At 41.9% G+C, this 22205-nt stretch overlaps 1 protein-coding gene across 1 annotated transcript in view; it reads left to right on the top strand.

The window, feature by feature from the left end:
- Positions 1-22205, top strand: part of LOC147692577 (cadherin-related family member 4-like) — a 422868-nt gene that overhangs the window by 121713 nt on the left and 278950 nt on the right. The window contains exon 5 of the mRNA XM_086938792.1: positions 5622-5717. Within this exon, the coding sequence (XP_086794918.1) occupies positions 5622-5717 (96 nt within the window). The remainder of the gene's footprint in view (positions 1-5621; positions 5718-22205) is intronic.

Here is a 22205-nt window from a genome sequence, read left to right as displayed (position 1 = left end):
AAGCGCACTACATACCCGCGAGGGTCTCAAGGCACTGGGGGGGGGGGGGGATAGGGGGCAACTACTGTTCGAACAGCCAGGTCTTTAGTGTCCTCCTGTCTGAAGGTCAGCAGGTCTTGGGCATGTCGTAGGCTCAGTGGGAGGGTTTCCATGTCTTGGCGGCGAGGTGGGAGAAGGATATCCCGCCGGTGGTTGTTCTTCGTATGCACGGGACAGTGGCGAGTGAGAGGTCGGCGGAGCGTAACTGGCGGTTGAGGGTGTAGAAGGAGAGCCGTCTGTTGAGGTAGGCTGGGCCGGTCTTGTGGAGTGCCTTGTGAGCGTGGATGAGGAACTTGAAGGATATCCTCTTGTTGACGGGGAGCCAGAGCAGGTTTCTCAGGTAGGGGGTGATGTGGCCGTGTCGTGGTACATCAAGGATCAGTCGTGCCGAGGCGTTTTGGATGCGTTGTAGTCGATTGATGAATTTGGTCGGGGCTCCCGCTTAGAGGGCGTTTCCGTAGTCGAGTCTGCTGCTGACGAGGGCCTGGGTGACTGTCTTACTTGTATCTGTCTGGATCCATCTGTAGATCTTGCGGAGCATGCAGAGGGTGTTAAAGCAGGAGGAGGAGATGGCGTTACAACTCCTGAGCTGTTTTCATTCACATGTAGTTATTTGTTACAAAGATGCGTACTTGTGTTGCATTGTATCCACCAATAGGTTTGCAATTATAAAGTTCCTAATCCTGTATACCACTGCACCCCATAAAGCACAGCTCATACCCAACCCCCTTTCAGCTATGATTGAACGCTTGTGACAAATCATCCTGAAGGGTTCCATGGAGACAACACGGTTGGTGGGTTTCAATGTTTATAGGAAAGAAAAAAGTAGATGAAACTGAAATTCGTAATGGGACAGTGTGGTATCAACTGTAAAATCCCGGAACAAATCTTTCCTATTGCTATGGTGTTGGAGAGGGCCCTTTGCCTTTCTACTCCCCGTTTTTGTTGGCTTTAGGATTCTGGGCACTTTACCACTGCTAACCAGTGGTAACGTGCTTGTGGTCTCTCCCTAAAAGATGGTATAACTGGTTTACACATGTTTGGTATATTTAATTTACCTATAAGTCCTTAATAAAGGGCACTACTTGTGCCCAAGGCCTGTAAATTACATGTTGCTTGTTCCAGCCACTTAAGCAGCCCTTTAACCATGTTTTCAGGCCTGCCACTGCAGAGCCTGTATGTGCATTGATGTTATGCAAAAAGCAGTTTGGGCAATAGGGGCTGCCACAGTCTATTTAATTCTTGTATATGTATAGTAGAGATGCACAACCTACCATGACACCACAGCTAAGAAGTCACAAATATAAGAGAAAAGACTTTCTCTCAAAGTAATTAGGTTCTGAAAAGGAGCATAAAATTGAATGTAAAACCTTCATTAAGTAAGCACAAGCATTTAATTAAACATCTTTTTTCCAAATTATACAAAATGTTATGGGATCCACAACATACATGCAAAAATGGAGTGCAATGAGTATTGATATTTCTTATTTTCAATTATTCTTTATTTGTAGTAAAAATGCATCAACCCAGCGTTTCGTCCAAAATGGACTTCATCAGGGTTGGAATTGTCTTTTTGAAGATCACAAGATCTGTCTCTACTATAACCACCGTAGCGTTCGATAAAGACTTTGAAGGAATTAAAGCCTTTGATTCATATTGAGATTATCGTACTGATGATCACCCAAAAGCTTAATTTATTACCAGATGTAGTATCAATGCGCTGGTGATCACCGTCACGTCCGTTATCCACTCAAGTATGTGAGGCCGTCTGTCTATACGTTCAGTGTATCTCCAAAAACGTGTTTCAGTTGAGTGACAGCTGAAATTTATGCATTCCCTCTAGAGATCCACATACAAAGGGAGCTTAGGTGTGACTGATTGGCTATCCACATCCTGATGGGCCATCCTGGCCAGGATGGGAGGGAGGATCTGGGCACAGCCTTATACCTACATATGGATAGATTGTGTTCTGTCCCCACATAAAAGGCTGATCAACCCCCTGTAGTAAGCCTGGAACCAGGACAGGGAGGGCTGGGACTCTGTGGACCTCAAATGTCTCTCTTTGAAGTCTCCCCCACTTCAAAGGCACCACGGGACCTAAAAACTGAAAGTCTGGCCCTACCACTTCAGTACACTTCTGCACCTGTGGACACTGTGACAGGAAAAAGGACTGCTGTGCTGCTGAAGGACTGCCACTCTGCTGGGCTGCTGCTCTAGAATAACTTTTTTTCTGCTCTGCTGCCCGCCTGTTGCCCTCCTTGCCTGGGAGAGAAGTACTGGACCAGCATCACTTCAACCCAGAGTTGCTCCAAGGGCTTGTCTGCTTTCCTCCTGTTCAAGGACATCAAAGACTTCCCTCCACTAACTAACACAACTTGGACCCTGCCGTCTGAGAGTCTTGCCCTGCCAGGAGGTGGCAATCCAGTATTGACCCCCTGTGGAGGTGGGTATAAACTGCTGCAACTGCAAAAACCCACGCATTGCCGTTGTTGACAATCGGAACCGGCGCATCCCTTTTGATGCCCATGCATCACTGCTGCTGCCAGGATCAAGGACATCTCATCACCATCTGCACGGCTCCACAACGACACATCACCTACACCAGAGGGGTCCGACCATGATGCATTCCAGACTTGCTCGGCTTGGAACCGACACATTGCCTACATTCTGAGGATCAACGTGGACACATTGCCTCTGACTGCTCCTCGCATCTATCCCTCTATGCAACCCTGAACCAAGGTACTGTTTTCAGCAGGCCAAGGCTAGTCCCTGCATCCGACTTGCGCACCATTGCAGTCGGTCTGATCTTTTGGATTTGTCCCGGTCAAGCGCAACCAGATAGCCCCGCTTTATGCTTTTAAGCACTATATTTCAAGATACTCTTTAGCAATTCATAACTCTAGTTCTGCTTTTTGGATTTTTGTCATTTTATTTTGTTTAATAATGTAGGCTCCATGTTTCTAACCAGGCGTGGTATATTTTTTATGGTGTATTCACTGTTTTAAGTGTTGCACAAATACTTTACACATTTCCTTTTAAGTTAAGCCTGACTGCTCTGTGGCAAGGTACAAGAGGGTGATCACAGGTTAATTTAGGGTGTGTATCTGACTTACCCTGACTAGGATTGTGGTTACTGCTTGGACAGGGTGCATACATCTAGCAACCAGAAACCCAATTTCTTACATATGGGTTATCCAAAACCCAGGTGATATCAATAATACATATTTTACAAACAGGGAAGTCTACTCTCCCGATTACAATTAACTTAATTGTGCGTGACAGCTGACTCACTGGTTGGCATAACAATATTTAAAAAAAGTTAAAAGCTATAGCGGTAAGTCACATGAGCAATGCATTTTCCGTAACAAAATGGGATTAGTTACCTGATTGGTATGTGGAAGATTTGACCAGTGCTTAGAAAAAACGTTGAGAATATCATTAAAGAAAATGAATGCAGTCCTGAACTACCCCATGGCGATAGGAAAATAGTTTTTATGCACACATCTAGGTCAAAATGTTATGCTACAAAAATGTAAGTAATTATTTCTTGCTTAGAGTCAAAGCGTGGTCTGTGACTGTCTAAGAAAGGATGTTTCATAGTTTAGTACTATTCATAATATATAAGCTTTTTGTAGACTGAAAAGGGCTAGGTACAAGGTCTTTCACAATGGCAGTCGAGGAATTGTGTTACCCACGGTTTAACAATAGACATTTAGCAGACACTAATGAGCTGTACTTTGACCATCTAACACTGGTCACAAGGGGATCATTATTACAGATAGGAGATTGATATCCATCAGAAAACGTTTAACATGCCAGTGTTTGCATTAATTTGAAATATTTCTAACAAATGCAGTTTAAAAGTGAGATTGCCCTGATGGTGCTTTTAGGAAGCACATGTTGACATCTCCATAGATAGCTGGATATGAAGTCACAAGCAAAGATGGAATAATTTGTCACTAACAAAGAATTTGAGAAGAAGTGATTTTTTATTACTGTATATAATTGAACTCAGAAACGTATGAACATAAGTATCTAGCTGGTGCACTAATTGTTAGTCAAAGATAATAAAGCAACCATTCCTGGGCAACGGACCACATATTTTGATGACACCACAATGAGCAGGTCAGCAACCTTGACTGGCCCACAGAGCATATTTAGTTCTAATTATTATTCACAAAGGATTACAACTCAGTCAAATGAATCCCTTAATTGCAGATCATAATCCCCTGGCTGAAGTAACAAACAATTTCCATAACCCGGGACCACCAATGAGAGGTCCGATATACTGTAAATTGTGTTCGTTTCATTAGGATTCTTTTGGGCTGTTGATTTTTGTCATTGGACCTGAATCCCTGGAGCCACCACAAATAGGCAAAAAGTCAGACTAATGGAGTAAATCTCAGTTTGAGCACATGTTGTCTGTAAGTTCCAGATCCTGTTGAAATTTCATGAGCTTACAGGATTTCTCTTAAGCTGGGTTTTTGAAAGCCAGGGAAGGAGCCACCTCATGTTCATGCAGAATAGACATGGCCACCAATGAAGCAATACTTGACGTGATGGACATGCTATTGCAAGCCAAATCTCTGGGCTGATCATTGTTTCTACAATGAGCAGGTATTCCACACTGACAAATTAACAGCATCAAACCTTCCAAATCAATGAATTGTTTATCTCGTTAGTACGGTTTGACTTTAAAAATCACCCCTGAGGGTAAGATACCAATCAAGTAACTCGGATATTTTGGAGGGCTCTCGATCAACAACAAATTTCCCTCAAATTATTATTTTAATACATATATATAACCTTGGGAAGAGTGCTGACCCCAGCAGGGCTTTGTATCAGCTTAGTCTTGCTGGCTACCATTTATAGGGTTATAGACATAACAGAAGGGCAGTGCTAGGAAGAGTACATCCATTATGTCCATAGCATTGCCAGCATAATAGAAAGGCTACTGCAATGCAACATATGTTCCTATGATATGCCTGGTGGTGAGGGCTATTGTGGGTGACTGGGCTATGCTCCAACAGCTGTCACTAGGGACCAGCTGGATAGATAATACTTAACTTGGAAGGAAGCTACATGCCTGAGCGGGCATAGTATATCTCTCGCACTGCCCTATGAGGATCTGGCATTCTCTGCAACACATTTTAAAAAAAGAAATCATGTTTAGTTTTTGGGTAAAAAAAAACAAGTCCTGTTTAACTTGGCATGCCAAAGTTCAAAGGGTGTAAACATCCCTAAAACAGCAGCAGAGTCAAGTAGCTAATGACTGCAGACATACAAGTTTGCTAATGTCAGCTAGGCATATAGATAGATAAATGGACGGACAAACTGATCGATGGATAAAAAAATTGACAGACCAGTTGTCTGGAATACAAATCAGCCTACAGACAGAACGACTGACAGATCAATTCACTGATAGTTTGATTAATTGATCAACAATTGACTTACAGACAACTCACCATAAATGGGCAGACAAACAGATAGATAGATATTCCTTATTTTGTGTTCCTTTATCAAGGAACTTTACTATCAAGTATATTATACTGATTTGTATGTTTTAATCCTTCTTTCCACAGTACAAGATCACACAGCCAGATCCAACCACATTGAGCATAACTAACCTTGGGCAAGTCATGCCACCATCAACAGGCTTCAACTACAATACTAGAAACGTGAGTGTTTCTGTTTTCCTTCCAAAATGTGAGAAAGTAATATGAGGTGATCATGTAACAGCAGTGGACCTTACCGTTGAATGTTTGGTTATTTATGAAACTGTAAGTGTTTGGAATAGATTATTAAATAATTGTTCTGGGTCTTTTTCAAGCCACAGACCATTATTCTCCACAAGCAAGGATTTCGAAAATGATAGTCAGAGGTAGACTTTCCTACCCCTGACCTGTCACTTGGTACCATTGGAATTCCCTTGTTTCAACTTACCACAGACATCACAAAGATCAGGTGAAACAAAGGAAGCAGGGCTCCTAGAGTCGTGTTTAATTTCTGTAGTTTCCACTCTTTGCCCTTGTCGCATTCCCTTAGAACCAAGTAATAGGCTGCTGAGAATCAAAGAGTGGGACAGTAAGGGAACTCACGCCATTGGGGTTAATGCATGCTTGAAATCACTTCCCTACCATGGCAGTTTGATGAATGCGTGCCCATTCCTAGAGTATGGTGCTTCCAGGAGCTAATAAGTTTAATTATTATACATTGCACCTGCAACCTGCTACGAGAAAGAACATTTTCACAATTTCACCACGAGATAAAATGAATTATTCATTTGTTAAGGCATTTGGAAGGTTGAGAAGGAACTAAAAGCTTTTTAATTGCAAAACTCAAATGTAGACTTCAAACTGTATATAAACACATAGAATTCACATAAATGATCAAGCAACCTCTAATTCATTAAAAAAATACAAAAAAATCAGTTTATAGGCATTGAGGAAAGTTAAAATATTTCCTGAGACAGAGACATAGTCACATTTAGTGGCCAGACTATTAGAACTCCTTAGGGCCATCAATTGGCTTGGCTGAAGCTCTGTGGTTGTGCCATTTTAGTTGTGATGGTCATATCTCAACATCTGTTCGGGTCCTGCCAGTATGCCCATTTTAGTGGCCTTCTCAGTAAGATCGGCTTTAGGGAGGCCTGACTGCCAGTTGCTTCTGGCAAACAGAGTGGCCCAATGTGAGCACACCCATGCCAGCTGAGCAGTGGGAAAGAGTGCATCCATGCTGAGCATCTGGAGGTCCGACACGGCCTCATTCATTGAATCTGGGTCTCCTTGTGCCTGCAACTAGTCTGTAGGTACTCTCTTGAGTTTATAGGTGGTTTGCTATAAGAAGTCCAGGCTGTATTCTTCTTTGTGGAAACTTATTTCAAATAAATTCTATGTAACCATCCCAATCCAATATGGCTGATTAGACCGTCCAGGTTTCTACTTTTTCCTTTTAAAATTACTATATATGGGTGTTGGACTATCCTTCCATGAATCACAGCACTGCTTGCATCAGCTGGTTGCTTGCTCACAAAGAATTATGCTATATTCAGGGCTATTACATTTCTTTTCTCCTGTTATATCCTATTTATCTGTAATTTGAAGTCCTCGGTTGGGTCGTCTCCTCCACTTTGATGTGCTTGAAGATTTCTTTGTAATTCTAGTTTTTTCCTTCTTGAGGTCTGAGTTTCCTCTCTGTTTCCAACACTAACCTTTAGCTGTGGCCTTCTATCGTGAACTGAGAGTAGTGGAAGGAATCGGAGGGCCTTTGTAAATCAGAAGACCAGTGATAAGTGTGGCTCAAATCCACCTGAGCGACTTACCTCACTCATCTATCACTAACAATTAAATAATCCAGCCAGGCAGTGGAGAAGAATTAGACACATATTTATTTAAATAATATTCATCTGCAGATGGGCCCTGTCAGTTCTACACCCCAGAGAGTGCATCGAGAGGACTGAGGACTCTCCTCACAGCAATACAATATAACATAGCATGGCGGCGTAAAACCACGCCCAGACTGGAAAAGTACTGGGCTCAGCAGAGGGAGAACAATTACCTCATACATGAGGCATCTGCACCTGCGAAGGCAACAGTGTTATCACCCCTCAAGGACACAGAGCCGAAGCTCTGAGGAAAGAAATGCTGAAACAGGGACTTTCTGCTCATAAGGGAGGGGGGAAAACTGTACCATGAGACATTGGAACTGCAGAGCAAATGTCAGCATTAGAAATCTGCCTGTCATAGGCAAGCTTCTTGTTATTATAAGAAAGTATACAAAATTATCAACAATGGGACCCTAACAGATAGAAGGCAATGTACTACAGCAAGTCTTCTAACTTAGAAGGCAAAAATAAGACAAAAGCTTAACCATTACAGAAACAGTTCTATCCAAATGAAGCTTGCATATAAAGAAAAATAGCTCAGTGGGTTGCAGAACATGAATAATAGGCTGTAACTGCATATTAATTTATGACACATTAGGCTAACATATGTACAACATCATTAGCAGGAAAATTACAATCTATCAGACCCTCCTTTTAGCCTAATGTGGCTAACATAAGTACATCCTTTATTGCTCAAAGTAGGGACTGTGCAATTCTAAAGGAGAGAACGGGAACGGCATCACTCATCAATCAAATGTCGGGAAAGGAAATACTAGGATGAGCATGATCATAGAAGTAGTGCAGCATACTATAGGACAGGAAGTGCAGAGGCAACTAGTAAAAGAACAACCTCTGCAATACCTACTAAAACAATTATTATTCTCTGGGTGTGAGACACCCTCCTTTTTGACTAATCTAAGCATATTCTCCCGTTGCACCATTGCTCTATAACATTATGTCATTATTGGACAACTTAAAAAGACATCACAGTTCAAGTCATGAGCAGGAATTAATGCAATAATATTGATCAGAGAAAACACCCTATTGAACCATATACTCAGTGTGCACTTGCATCTAGACTACTCAAAGTATACTAACCCTGACAGCTACTTCCATAGGGCAAGAATAAAAGTAACATTTTTTTCACCCTTGTGTGTTTGAAGGCAACGACCCACACCCAATAATCTGCAGTACTATAAGTAACAGGTGTCTTGTGCAACAATAGAATACTACATCATCCTAATGAACTTCCCAAAAACAAACACATTATTACATTTGTAGACCATGTGAACCAAATATGGGCAGGGGCATCTGGACAAGGAGCCGCAGAGGCAGCTCCTCCTGGGGAAAAGGAACATTCAAAGGGACTCATTTTTCTAGCTAAAAGACCAAAGTAAACTAAGGGAAAAACAGTTCACACTGAGGCCAACCAGGGGGAAGCGGGCTCAGGTCTACGAGGAGCCGCAAAGGGCTGCTCCTCATCAGGGATAGGACGACCAAAGGGAACGTAACCAAAAAATCCAAAAAGCAAAAAGGAAAAAAAGGAAAAAGAAACTAAACTAGAAAAAATTGTCCCAGACAGTCCTAAAACCGGCCAGAGGGGTTCTTCAACACTTGAAAGGGATCTTCTCCCTGTGTCCGTTAAAGCCTCACAGGCAGGCTTTTACCGTTCATACCCTAATCCCACGTCGCTTGTCACACAGCAGTTGTAACAGAGGAGCACTTAATCTGGGCCCAGGCGCAGTCCTAGTGTCTCACCTGACAATGTCTCAACAGTGCACCAGGGCTCTTCCAGCAGTCCATCCCTAACACTTTCTTTAGTCCTTCCCTACTTCCCTTACTCAGCCCTTCTTCCGGTGCCCTGCTCTCCTTTCTTGGGCCACAGATTGTATTGAGTGCTCCCTCGCACCTCTGGATCTGTGAACAGAATGGGGGGCTCATTTGCAGGGGACTTATCTGCTGATCTTTGCTCACTGTTATCAAGAGAGACCTCACCACTATCAATCAGAGATGGCCTCTTATCCTTTTGATCAGGCTCCTCACCTATCAATAAAGCATCTGAGAAGCGTATGTGTCATCAGCGACGCCCTTTCACGCTCACTCCCACTCATAGGGTAACAGAAGCTAGACCCTTTTTACACGGCTGGCATGGGTGCCCTCTCATGAGCCAGGATCCTGAGTGCTGTTTGGGTGGTAACAGCACCTTCCTCTCGGCTCAAAGTAAAACTTCCGCTGGTATCTTCGGATGTCGACGCAGTCCTCATGATGGTTGGTGTGTGTCCAGGCCCCTCCGGCAACGGCTTCAGGGTGTCTGCTACCTATTGATGAATAGAACGAAGATCTTTATTCAAAGCCTACAAAGGGTCAAAACAATTTGGTCTCAAGACACCACAAACATTTGCTGGGCGGTGTGGATTTGAATGAAAAAAACATCTCAGGCCTATCAATAAATTTGTCCTAACAATAGGTAATATATTACATGTTTGACTTTTCCACTGTATTACCTGTGGTCGGACGTATGCGTTAATTCTAAGAGAAGAGAAAAAATAAAACAACACAGACATGTTGTATTCCCGCAAAACATTTTCTTGCGAATCCTCAAAAAGGGAATTTCAAAAAGCTATTCCTATAGCATGCACACAGCGTCTACTTTGTGAACCCTCACTGTTGTGCAAAACATCAAACACTTCTAATATTCACTTTTTTTTTTTTTTTTTTTTTTTTTTTTTACTCATGACCATGCTCATGTACTATGGGAAGCAGCAGGAAACTAACTTCTACAAAGCTATAATTGCAACAGAAAAAATATTTTGCTGAGGATTTTTTGCTGAGGATCACACAAGCATCTTTCACCTTTTTCACTATGTAGACCATGTCTTGTGATGGTTGGGTGGAGAAAACAGCACAAAATGACAAAACACATCAAGAAGAGGAAGCTTGGGTATACATAATAAGAGAAGAGAGTTTCAAGCTGGCAGGTAGTATGGAAAATCCTTGTAAATATACATGACGTTAAGGGTGGCCTCTTTGAACATATGTGGACTGAATAACAGAGGGAAAAGGCAGACGGCTGCAGCTATGCTAAGGACGTTAAGGCTGGACGTGGTATGTCTCCAATCATATTATGGGGAAGGATAAATTCATGCTGGAACAGATGGGGTATGATGTTCTTGCTCATACAAATCAGGATAGTAGGACAAGAGGAGTAGCTATCCTAGCTAAAAAAATATTTCACTAATACAAAGCCATTGAAATTCCCCCGTTATAGTTAGTTCAGCTAACTATAACACGCGCGCCTGCAATGCACTGCTGATGACAGCACATATTACATCACTCATGACGTGGTCAGTGACATCACTCATGACATCACTGATGACATCCCAAATGACATCACTGATGACATCATCCAGTGAATGTGTGTCTTTCTGAAAAAAAAATGAAAAAAAAAGTACAGAACTATTGTTTCCTTCAAAGGTCAAATAAGGAAACATTAGTCTGGGGCGTCTTCTCTAATAAAGACTATCAGTTTATTTTCACAGACTAGCTAATAAAGAACTAGCAGTGTGCCCGCATAACTTTAAAACCCAACACTTGTAAAACAAAACTACCAACAACAAATTCCCTTTTTAGAGCAAAGCAGAACAGGCTAATAAAAATTGGAGAAGAGGAGGGAGCAATATACATGTTACCTATTCCTAATTTATAGGAGAGCTAGCGGAGAGCTAGCTACCTCCCCCATTTTTGACAGAAGGAAATCTGAAACATATTTCTCTTCAGTCAAAACCATTAACCCCCGGGTGCAGCACTGGGCAGAAACAAAATTGTAGGAGATACATAGCACTTTTGAGAGGGCTAGAACATCTTTTAGCACATGTACAAATGTCATTGCCATAAAATGATGTGTGTGCCTATTAATATCGAGAATTCATGCTTATTATTTATCCATTGCAAAACACACAGCCTCTTTTGAGGCCTTATATTCCCATTAAGGAGTAAGGACAAGGAAAGTGTAAAAATCCCCCATAACCAGGCACTATGCGCCATTCATTAGGGAAATGGCGGCAAAAGGGAAATCTATAAAAGAACAACCATGTAACAAAATAGACGTACACTGCTAAAAGTGCTGCCTGTGAAATTTAAGGACCAGAACAAATTCCCCACAGAGGAGCTTGTACTAGTATCAAAAATAGAATTGTCAAAACAATACAAAACAGAAACAAGCATACCAAGGCTGCAGGTATAGTGGCTGTGCCAAGCACAGAAAGCATAGACAAATCCCAGCAACACATGCAAAGGAGCTGTGACACAGAACACAATGCCATGCTCAGAACACAATGCCATGCATTTCATGCACAGTGAAACTGCAGCCCAAAACCCAGTATGCTGGTCTCCTTAATTTGTCAGCCTTAAGATCGATCAGCATACCTACCACGCAGAACAGAACAAACAATGCACAATAAGCCAAAGAAAACATAAAACACACAATATTTACATGCGTATAACATAAAATAATACGCAATAATACATATACCAAACACAAAAGCCACAAAAAGGGAAACACAATATTAGTTACTCAAAGGACTACATCTTTCTCATGCATGTCATGCATCATGCCATGTCAGTGCACATGTAATCCGTCTATCACAAAGTTGCATCAATACTCACCATAACACAGAGATAATATTTCCCATTGCACTGAAACGAAACAAATCAAACCACAAAAGAAAAAAAAAACAACAACACACAAAATATTGGACGGAAAGGCAATCACTTAGTAAAAATACCCTATATAAATACTTACCTTAAAACCTATGCTTGGAGCCCATTCACACCCTAACATCCTTTCAATGTAAAAAAAAAAACCTATTCGTTGTCTTAGACAGGACGAGCCCCCAACCTCCAGCCAAAAGAACAAAACATGTAGCAGTATTGAAAATCACATGACTAAATTATGATAACATTTAGGCAGCATCAAAAGACAAAAGATATACATGTGCTTTCCATGCGTAAAACTGTTATTCTTGTAATTAAAGGTACCAAATCTTTTTTCTGCACAGACATCTTACTTCTGGGTAAAATCACAGCTCTAACTGTGTTATGTTAATATATTGACATTTGCACAAACACACTCTGCACCTCTACTCAGCGGGTGGGGCACTGGGCCCACTGCAATGGTGTCCTATGGACAAACTGCATACAAAGACTTTTATACAAATCCAATATATACATGCATATATACATTCCCACCGGACCATTCTTATGAGCAACACAATCAATAATAGATACCTACCCTCACATGATCAGTTCTCTCCACTAGGGATCCACTAGCAAAAACACTAATCAGTATGCCCATCAGAGACCCCCCCCCTACTCAGTATTTGTTCAAATAGAAAACCTGTATACCATGACATGGACCAACAGTGAAACAAAATATCTGGTAAATTAATTTTTCTCAAGACAATCCTTCTTTTTTTCAGACTTGTCCAAATGAAATAACCTGTTGAGAATTATTCATAAGTTTGTTCCTGATACTAAATCACATGTGTTCTGAACAACTCCTTCATACTTTAGTCTAAACCAGCATTTTGTACTAATAATTATGCAGACTCGCTCTAAATTCACAATTCACATGGCTCCAACTGTGTATCTTTGCCTGTCCGTGCCAATAGCTGGGCCTCCTAGCCCCCCCCATAATCTTCTGTCTGTGCTCTGCGAACCCATTGGAATGCTGTTATCACACAAGGTCACCGCTGCTCTGCTCGTCTAAATCTTCCACAATAGCCCTGCTCACATTCTCTATTTTTTTCTATTTAACCCTTCCAGAACGGAATAGAATTCACACACTGTCATAGTAAACCTTGCCAGCCCAGAGTCCCAAATTCATTTTCAAAGTCTTCCTTTGTCATTCAGAAAATGCATCTCACACTTACCATCTTCCAAGAGCTAAGAATTCTGGGCTGCTCGCCAGCCTTCCTAGCCCCCCCCTGGCATTCAGCACCAAGGCCAAATCTGCTTCGCAGTCTGTGCTCGACGCTCAGGCGCTGACAAAGCCAAGAAGCCTTTCCTAACTTTTTCGACATGCCATATTTTAAAAAATACATTTCTCTTCCTCCTAACTTTACACACTTTCTACATTTCTATTAATTTACATTCTAATTACTGGTAATCAAATACTAATTCTTTTCTTCATCTTCTACTGTTCACAAATTAAGGGGATGAAAGAAACCAACATTTGTTTTCATAGAGCACAGCCCTGCATGCACTTTTACACTACATAAAAAAAACACACTGATAGCCAGGCGCAACCATCTCAGGTAGCTCACAAGGACCAGACAAACTAACTCATGCAAAAGATGCACTCACTTCATGAAATACATACCCAATCCTCTTAATCACTGCTCACATTGCCCCCCTGAGCCATTACAAGCACATTTAAATAGGAACACCTTGCACATTTCAAATGTACACATTTTGTCTTCTTTTAAAGCTAAACTGTTGATCTGTCCATATTCTAGGCTATCATAAGTCCTCATATCTGTCTTTGCTAAACCTCTCTCTGCCACAACCTTAGGAATTAAACATACTCTGACAGCTGTACATAGCGAACAGTCTCTCCTGTAAGTAATCTATCTTAACTGCATCAAAATATTAAACAAAATCAGGATAAATCCATATTCACATACATCTTAGAATTAAAAGAGTCTTTTACAGGAGCGGGTTGGCTCTCGGCCAATCTGACATCAGTTGAACTGCAGCAAAACCTAAAACATTGCAACTTACTGAAACGCGGCATCTTGCACCCTCAATCAAACGCCACCAAACTCACTCAATCAGATACCGCCAAGGAACCCACACATACCCGGACACAAAAGACCAAGCAACTATCTCCACACACAACCACTTACATTCGCCCACGCACATACATCCTATGCATTAAGTCCCTGCCAAACACGTGTTACCATAATGGGACAAGGCCCGTCGACCAAGTCCTGGGGAACCTGGACCCTACCGCAGACCGAACAGTACACTAACTGTTCTGAGGATGGAGAACACATCCGCCACCCGGGTGGCACTAAAGACCGCTGCGCACTTTACCACAGGGGACCCAGGACCCAGTCCCGCCGAACCTCCACCCTAGGGGTTCGGGGTGAGTTCCGGAGCCTACCCGCAATGAGCCACGCCTCCACCACAGTACCACCCGGTCGGATGACCAAAAACAAATGTCCTCCCAACCTCCATTAAGTCTGTCAGAGCACCACTCGCACTCTGAGTTCCCCGGAGCACACTAGCCCCAGGAGCGCACCGGCTCCTTTACCACTAGAGACACACCGGTCTCTTAACCACTGGGGACACACTAGTCCCCGGAGCACCCTAGCTCCTTCAATAACCAGTCGGACCACTCACCTCCTGTTCGCGGAACCCGACATCCACTGTTCTCCACCGCCGGCTGCTGGGACCAACACGGTCAGCTCCAAAGTTCCGCCTTCTGGACCCCGGCGCAGGATCATAAACCGGGACCTCTCCTGATCAGCAGGGTGGGGCAGCGCTGCGAGAACCAAGCTCGGCATCAAAGTGGGTACCCAGACCCACCGTGCCGACCAGAGGGTCTCCGGCCTTCTGCTACCCACCTACGGGTGAGAAAGATCCTTATCGCGGAGTGCCTGCTCGGGCGCGATCTGATAAGTGTGGCTCAAATCCACCTGAGCGACTTACCTCACTCATCTATCACTAACAATTAAATAATCCAGCCAGGCAGTGGAGAAGAATTAGACACCTATTTATTTAAATAATATTCATCTGCAGATGGGCCCTGTCAGTTCTACACCCCAGAGAGTGCATCGAGAGGACTGAGGACTCTCCTCACAGCAATACAATATAACATAGCATGGCGGCGTAAAACCACACCCAGACTGGAAAAGTACTGGGCTCAGCAGAGGGAGAATAATTACCTCATACATGAGGCATCTGCACCTGCGAAGGCAACAGTGTTATCACCCCTCAAGGACACAGAGCCGAAGCTCTGAGGAAAGAAATGCTGAAACAGGGACTTTCTGCTCATAAGGGAGGGGGGAAAACTGTACCATGAGACATTGGAACTGCAGAGCAAATGTCAGCATTAGAAATCTGCCTGTCATAGGCAAGCTTCTCGTTATTATAAGAAAGTATACAAAATTATCAACAATGGGACCCTAACAGATAGAAGGCAATGTACTACAGCAAGTCTTCTAACTTAGAAGGCAAAAATAAGACAAAAGCTTAACCATTACAGAAACAGTTCTATCCAAATGAAGCTTGCATATAAAGAAAAATAGCTCAGTGGGTTGCAGCACATGAATAATAGGCTGTAACTGCATATTAATTTATGACACATTAGGCTAACATATGTACAACATCATTAGCAGGAAAATTACAATCTATCACCAGCCATTGACACGGACGGGCCTGGCCAGCCCAAACATTTGTTTGCTATTCACCAAATAATTCTGCTGTGATCAGTCCTGTACTTGCCTGAGCTTACTAGATACACACTTGGAAACCTATTTGAAGAAGTGTGTTTTGCCTTGTCCGAAAGATCCTGCTTGGGCCACATGTATCTGATAAGGGAACAAGAAGAAGTGGGGAGGGTTTGCCTGACATGGTGGGAGAATAGAACTGCCTCCCCTTAGGGGGTCTTTGGGCCATATGTAGGTGGCCCAATACCGGTCGGTAACAGTGAAATTCGTTAAATTTCACCGTTACCAACCAGTATTTAGGCATTTGTGATGTTGGGAGGATTCGGTATTAAGGAATCGGTAAATACCGATTCCTTAATACCGATTCCTTATGGCCTTGCATTTAAGGAATCGATAATACCGATTCCTTAAATGCAATGTAGAAAGCACATAAAAGAGTGCTTTTGGGCCTTAAATAATCGGAAATTACCACCAACTTCACGTTGGTGGTAATTATCAAATTCCTTAAAAAATAAACTCTTTCTTGCTCTTTTTTTTGTGCCATGTGGCACACATCCATGCCCTTAGGGCATGCATGTGTGCCACATGTGCACACATGCACATTTCAGGGGTGCAACAGGGTGTTCTTTGGACACCCTGGCACCCTTGAAGTACCTCCCGGTATTACTGATTCGGTATTACCGAATCGGTAATACAGAATGTCTTCACATTCATTCCTATGGGCCTCCAAGCCCATAGGAATGAATGGGTAGGTATTCGTTATTACCGAATCTCAATTGCAGATTCGGTAATAACGAATGTTAAGAATTCGTTATTTTTTACCGAATTCTTCCCTACATCTGAAATACTGATTCCTAAATACCGAATCAGTAAAATTCGGCATTTAGGAATCGGTATTTCCATGTTACCTACATATGGCCCTTAGTCTTTCGGTTTCAGACTAATCTGAACTGAAATGTAACTGCGGGGCCCTCCAGTCCAATTCCTCCAATGGTGGGATGGGATCTTTATGTGGTTTTATACCCGCATGTTCTGTTCTGTGTTATGTGCTTGTACTGGATTCCGAGTTGCACTGGACACGGTCAGTCTTGTTTTCTATATCCACCAAATGCTGAGCTTAGGGGGTCAATGACTTCTCACCTCCCCAGAAACTTTGCACAAGGACTAACAGGCACAAATCCTTAAGTAAGAGGGCACTGCTCGGAATAACAAGTGGCCTTTTGTTTTACAACTTACATTTACATCATATGTGGCCCGTTTTTTTTCTTAACAAAGGGAATACTCAGTAAATGCTTGTTTCATGCTCTTGAGTTTCCATGCTATCTGATTTCCTGCTCATGAGTTAGAAAGCAAAAGACAGAAATTTCAAATATGCGACTTACTTGATGTTCCGTTCACAGCTGGCAACTGGCTGTATGCCATGTGTAACACCATTAGAGTCATGGCATTTCAACCAAACGAATGTTGCATTCTGGGACTTGTAGTTTTGTTTTTACCATTGGGGGTTTCAGCTCAAGGTTCCCTACAAACAAAATGTAGTTAAAAGCCAGAATTCCACCTGTTTGACAGCCACTGTCCAGAGTTCTAAATATGTTCATAAGACAATGACAATCAAGGCGAAGATGAGTATGGTATTGCACCATGATCCTTTCAAGCTGAACGATTGGATCCATCGAGAGTCCCAGCACTCCCAACCCAATCTGTAAAGATAATACACCAAGTAGAGATGCGAACAGCTAAGAAACAGGAAGGCGAAGGGAAACAAGAGCTGGCTGTGAGCGTGTGCAGGTTCAGTCGTAAGGCCTTTGTAGACATGGCCATTATGACCTTTTACACCTAATAAGAGAAAAATAGCACAAGTTTAAGAAATGGGTATGTATAGTCCAGTTCTTCATTTATAAAATAATAACTGGCAGTGCCCAAAGTTTTTTTCAGAAGTTCGCAGCTGGTTTTGATGAAATTCAGGACTGCCATATACCAGGGCTGCGTAGTCTTGATTCCACCACATGCCTCAGTCTGACTGTATTTGTCTGAGTCCTCCTGACAGATGTGCCACATATGAGGCTAACCACCTAACTTGCCTTTCTGAGTTCCTAAAGTGACACTCAGATGTGTTGCAGGGTAACTTAAGATAAACAAAAAGACAAGACTCCCCTTGGCAAGGCAAAAGCAGGTTTACTGTTGGGGGAGGGAGAGTAGCTATCTCCACACAGGTAAACAGTTGGTCTCAATTTGCTGCTTCACAGGCAGGCACTTAAATAGCAACCTGAACATTGCTTATTGCAAAAGGTCAAATAATAGGTTACTTAGCAGTAACATATTCGTTACAAAACATCACTTCACCTGTGTCCCTAAACTCCTGACCTTTTTTATACACATTCTTTTTTTGTAATTCTAACTATGTTTAACAAACCATTTATTTACTTCTTTTGAATGCATGTGTATTTGCGTGTGTTTTTTATTGTTCTGCTACCAAGAGTTTTTATCGGATACTGTATGCTCTTGCCTAATTCAATCTCCTGCTCCCATTCTTCAATCATGTTTTCAATTTACTGGGACTACAGAATACGTGCTTGTGTGCTGAGACCATAACTTCCTTTAGGCTTACAAACACAGGTTTTCTTTTAACTAAGACCTTGCTGGTCATGCACTCTTTTTTCTATTGAACTCTTCATGTCTCTTGCATCAGCATGGGATTTGGGCATGCACTGCTCTTTCACCACGTATCATTTTGTATCGCTTTCTACTGATGTCTACTGTAGCGTAATTTCTTCACGTTTGATTTCCTCCCCAACAGTAGCCCTGGACTGACATGTAACTAACTCTGCTACTGATCGTGGCTTACATGGCCAGCTTTAGTGCTGGTGCTACCTGTTGCAGAACTCTTTTTTGGTGCCCCCCTCCCATGGCCTCCTTCTCCATGGATTTCTTCCATATGACTCTGCAAAAGAGCCCCTTATCTCTTCATAGCCCCTTTCTCACGTGCATTTAATTTGTTTTACAGTCCTTCTCAAACCAGTGTAGGGTGTCAGAGCACTTTACATCCAACACACATCATACAGAGACAATGAATCATACGTTTGTAGATCAGTCTATAGGAAATGTTGCTTAAGAATACAAGGATTACAAGGTGTAGGAATAACATTTCATTCATACTAGTAGGCAGTATATTTTAAGAGTATTTGGTCTGGAGAAACACAAACTCAGGATTTAAAACATTCCACAGTGGTTGGCTTTACTACTAAGTTCATAGGCCACTGTGCTATAATAGGATTGTAATTTATAAACTGCAACTCCCCAAAGGATGTCTGTGACAAAAGCTGCAACTCAATGAGTTATTCACATAAAATACAGTTCCGTGCTCTGCATGGTACACATTATTTTCAGCAGGAATATTAACAATCGGCACAACTTTATGAGTCAAACATGCCACTAGACACAACTTTACCTCTCTCCAGCATTTACATTAACCACTCCAGTTACCTTGACATTTTTAATGTTGCCTGAAAACTGCTGGACATACAAGGAACTCTGCAACAGATTTTTAAAACCCATACGGTATTTCTAAACCGGCCCTGGTCGCCCGCACCTGTCTAAGATGGGACTGTCTTCAGTAGCTTTACTAAACACCTACATTTGAAGGAGAATTTGCCTGCAAAACCTTTTGTATCTTTAGCAGGAGAATTAATCTACAGGAGAGATTTTGCTTAATTGATAAGTTTGCAAATTCGTAAAGTCGCGCACTTGGGAACTTTGTACAACTTTTCTGTCTAAATGTGTATTATGCTCACCCAGAACCTCAGCGCTAGTTTCATTTTAGAGGTACTGATTTGTGATTTACCAGTTCTGGCTCCAGGATGGCAAAACCAAGAACGGAACAGGCACGAAGACAAAACTCCCCTCCCGCTGTGTTGAAATCTGTAGGGACTGGCTAATGGTTAATTAGTAAAAATGCTGAACCCTTCTTTTAAATCAGAGGTTAATCAGTTCAGGTGCAATGTTATACTAGGCTCCTTGTTCGTTTCTACCTGCATCCCTCCAAAGGAACAAGGAGGAGACAGGGCAACACACTGGGCCCGATTCACAGAACTAACTTAAGACAAAATCCTAAACTTACTACTTTTGGTATTCACAGAAGTTAGGATTTTGTCTTAAGTTTGTCTTAAGACAGACTTAAGACACACTTAAGTTAGGATTTTGTCTTAAGTCTGTCTTAAATCTATCTTAAGACAAACTTAAGACAAAATCCTAACTTCTCTGAATACCAAAAGTAGTAAGTTTAGGATTTTGTCTTAAGTTAGTTCTGTGAATAGGACCCCCTGTTTGCAGCACCAAACAGTATCAACGCCATACATAAGTTTGGAATGCTTGAGAAACTTTTGACCGTTCTTTATTTTCTAGGAGAAAAATAAATTGATGGGCTATCTACTGGCACAGGAACAATTATCAGCATAATGTCTTGCCACATTTTTTAAGTTATTTAGCTTTGAAAAATGGCATCGACATCCACTGGAGCATACATGATTTGCTTCATGACCATTGTGCCAGAACTATAAATAGTTCAAATTATATTATTTGTGCTTTACAATTGCCCTTAACTTAAAATCTGTGGCTATATAGTTTAAAAATGTTGCTCTAATATGCACTATGGGGCATATGTATGTAGGCGTTTGCAATTCGCAAAATTCCGGCGTTTGTGAATCGCAAACGGTGCTTTGGTATGTAGGTGCATATTAGCAAAATAAGGAATCACAAAAATTGCGATTCCTTATTTTACTCAAGCATTTAAGGAATCGCAATTTTGCGATTCCTTAAATGCTATGTAGGAGTGAATTTTGAAATGCGATTGTGACTTAAGGAATCGCAAAATACCACCTACTCCAAGTAGATGATATTTTGCGATTTCCTTTCAAAATGCTATTTTTGAAAAAATTCAAAGTACCATGTGGCGCACAGACATGTCCTTAGGGCAGGTGTATGCGCCACATGTACTTCGAGGCACATTCCAGGGGTGCAACAGGTGTCCTTTGGACACCCTGGCACCCTTGGAATTGTGATTCTAAAAATTGCAATTTTCTCATAGAAAATCGCAATTTGAGAAGGTATCCCCATTCATTCCTATGGGCCTCTTAGCCCATAGGAATGAATAGGATACTCATTCCTTAATTGCGATTCGCAATTTGCTAATCGCAATTAAGGAATGTTAGAGATTCGCAAAAAAATTGCGATTTATTACCTACATTCCATTTTGCTATTCTTAAATAGCGATTCCTTAAAAATCGCTATTTGGGAATTGCTAAATGGAAATTACCTACATATGCCCCTATTTTGCTTAGTTCGCAAAAAAATTGCGATTTATTACCTACATTCCATTTTGCTATTCTTAAATAGCGATTCCTTAAAAATCGCTATTTGGGAATCGCTAAATGGAAATTACCTACATATGCCCCTATTTTGCTTAGTTCGAAAAAGAATCCTTAGAGGTAGGGGGAGGATCAGACATGTCTGCTCAATCTGTGCAATCTGGGGCTAATATGAAAAATAATTTTAGGTCAGATGTTAGTTCCCAGTCAAGCCTAGGTTTTAATGTTTATTGTTCATCGGTGTATAGAGGTCTTAAATTTTTTTTTAAATCCTGACTCTCTGAACTATGCCCATCTTTCATATTTCAGGCAAAGGGATTTCGTCACTCCTATCTCTTGTGAGAGGAAGAAAGTGCAGAATAGGAGGTTAATAACGGTTACTGTAGAACCCCAGAAAAGACCACCAGACTAAGGGCCTGGTTTAAATTTTGGCGGACAGGTACTTTGTCGCAAACACAATAGGTCTGCCTGTCTCATTTAGAGACCAGCTGATCTTTAGTATTTCATCAACAGAGACCCCGTGGGCTCTGTCTGTGGAATACTTCTTCCGAGAGACCGATGGAGTAGGGGCCGTGGGAGGGAGGACATCAACCATCCATCCTTTTTAGAGTGGACTGTGTAATGCTTTTTTACCTCTTTGTCACCACCGTAAACAAACTCCTGGTGATGTAGAGGGAAAAAAAACTCCATCCGTCATACTCTAAGTAAGGACCTAAGAGTCTATCTATGTCTCTTTTCCTGTCACTCTTTTCCTCTTTATCTTTTGCTTCACTCTGTCAGACTCTTGTTTTTTTCTCTCTCTTTTCTCATTCTACCTTTCTCCTCTCTCTTTTCATTCTCTTGTTCTTTCTCACTCCCTTTGTGTCTGTCCCCTGACTCAAGAACATGGTTCACTAGACAGAGAGCCAGAACAGACTGGGAGGAGCACAGTATCAATAAGTTATTGCTCCATACTTGTCAACGCCT

The sequence above is a fragment of the Lissotriton vulgaris genome, chromosome 9 (genome assembly GCF_964263255.1).
Source record: "Lissotriton vulgaris chromosome 9, aLisVul1.2, whole genome shotgun sequence".
In the NCBI taxonomy this organism is placed as follows: domain Eukaryota; kingdom Metazoa; phylum Chordata; class Amphibia; order Caudata; family Salamandridae; genus Lissotriton; species Lissotriton vulgaris.
The sequence above is the reverse complement of the archived record's forward strand: the minus strand, read 5'-3'. Positions and strand labels throughout refer to the sequence as shown.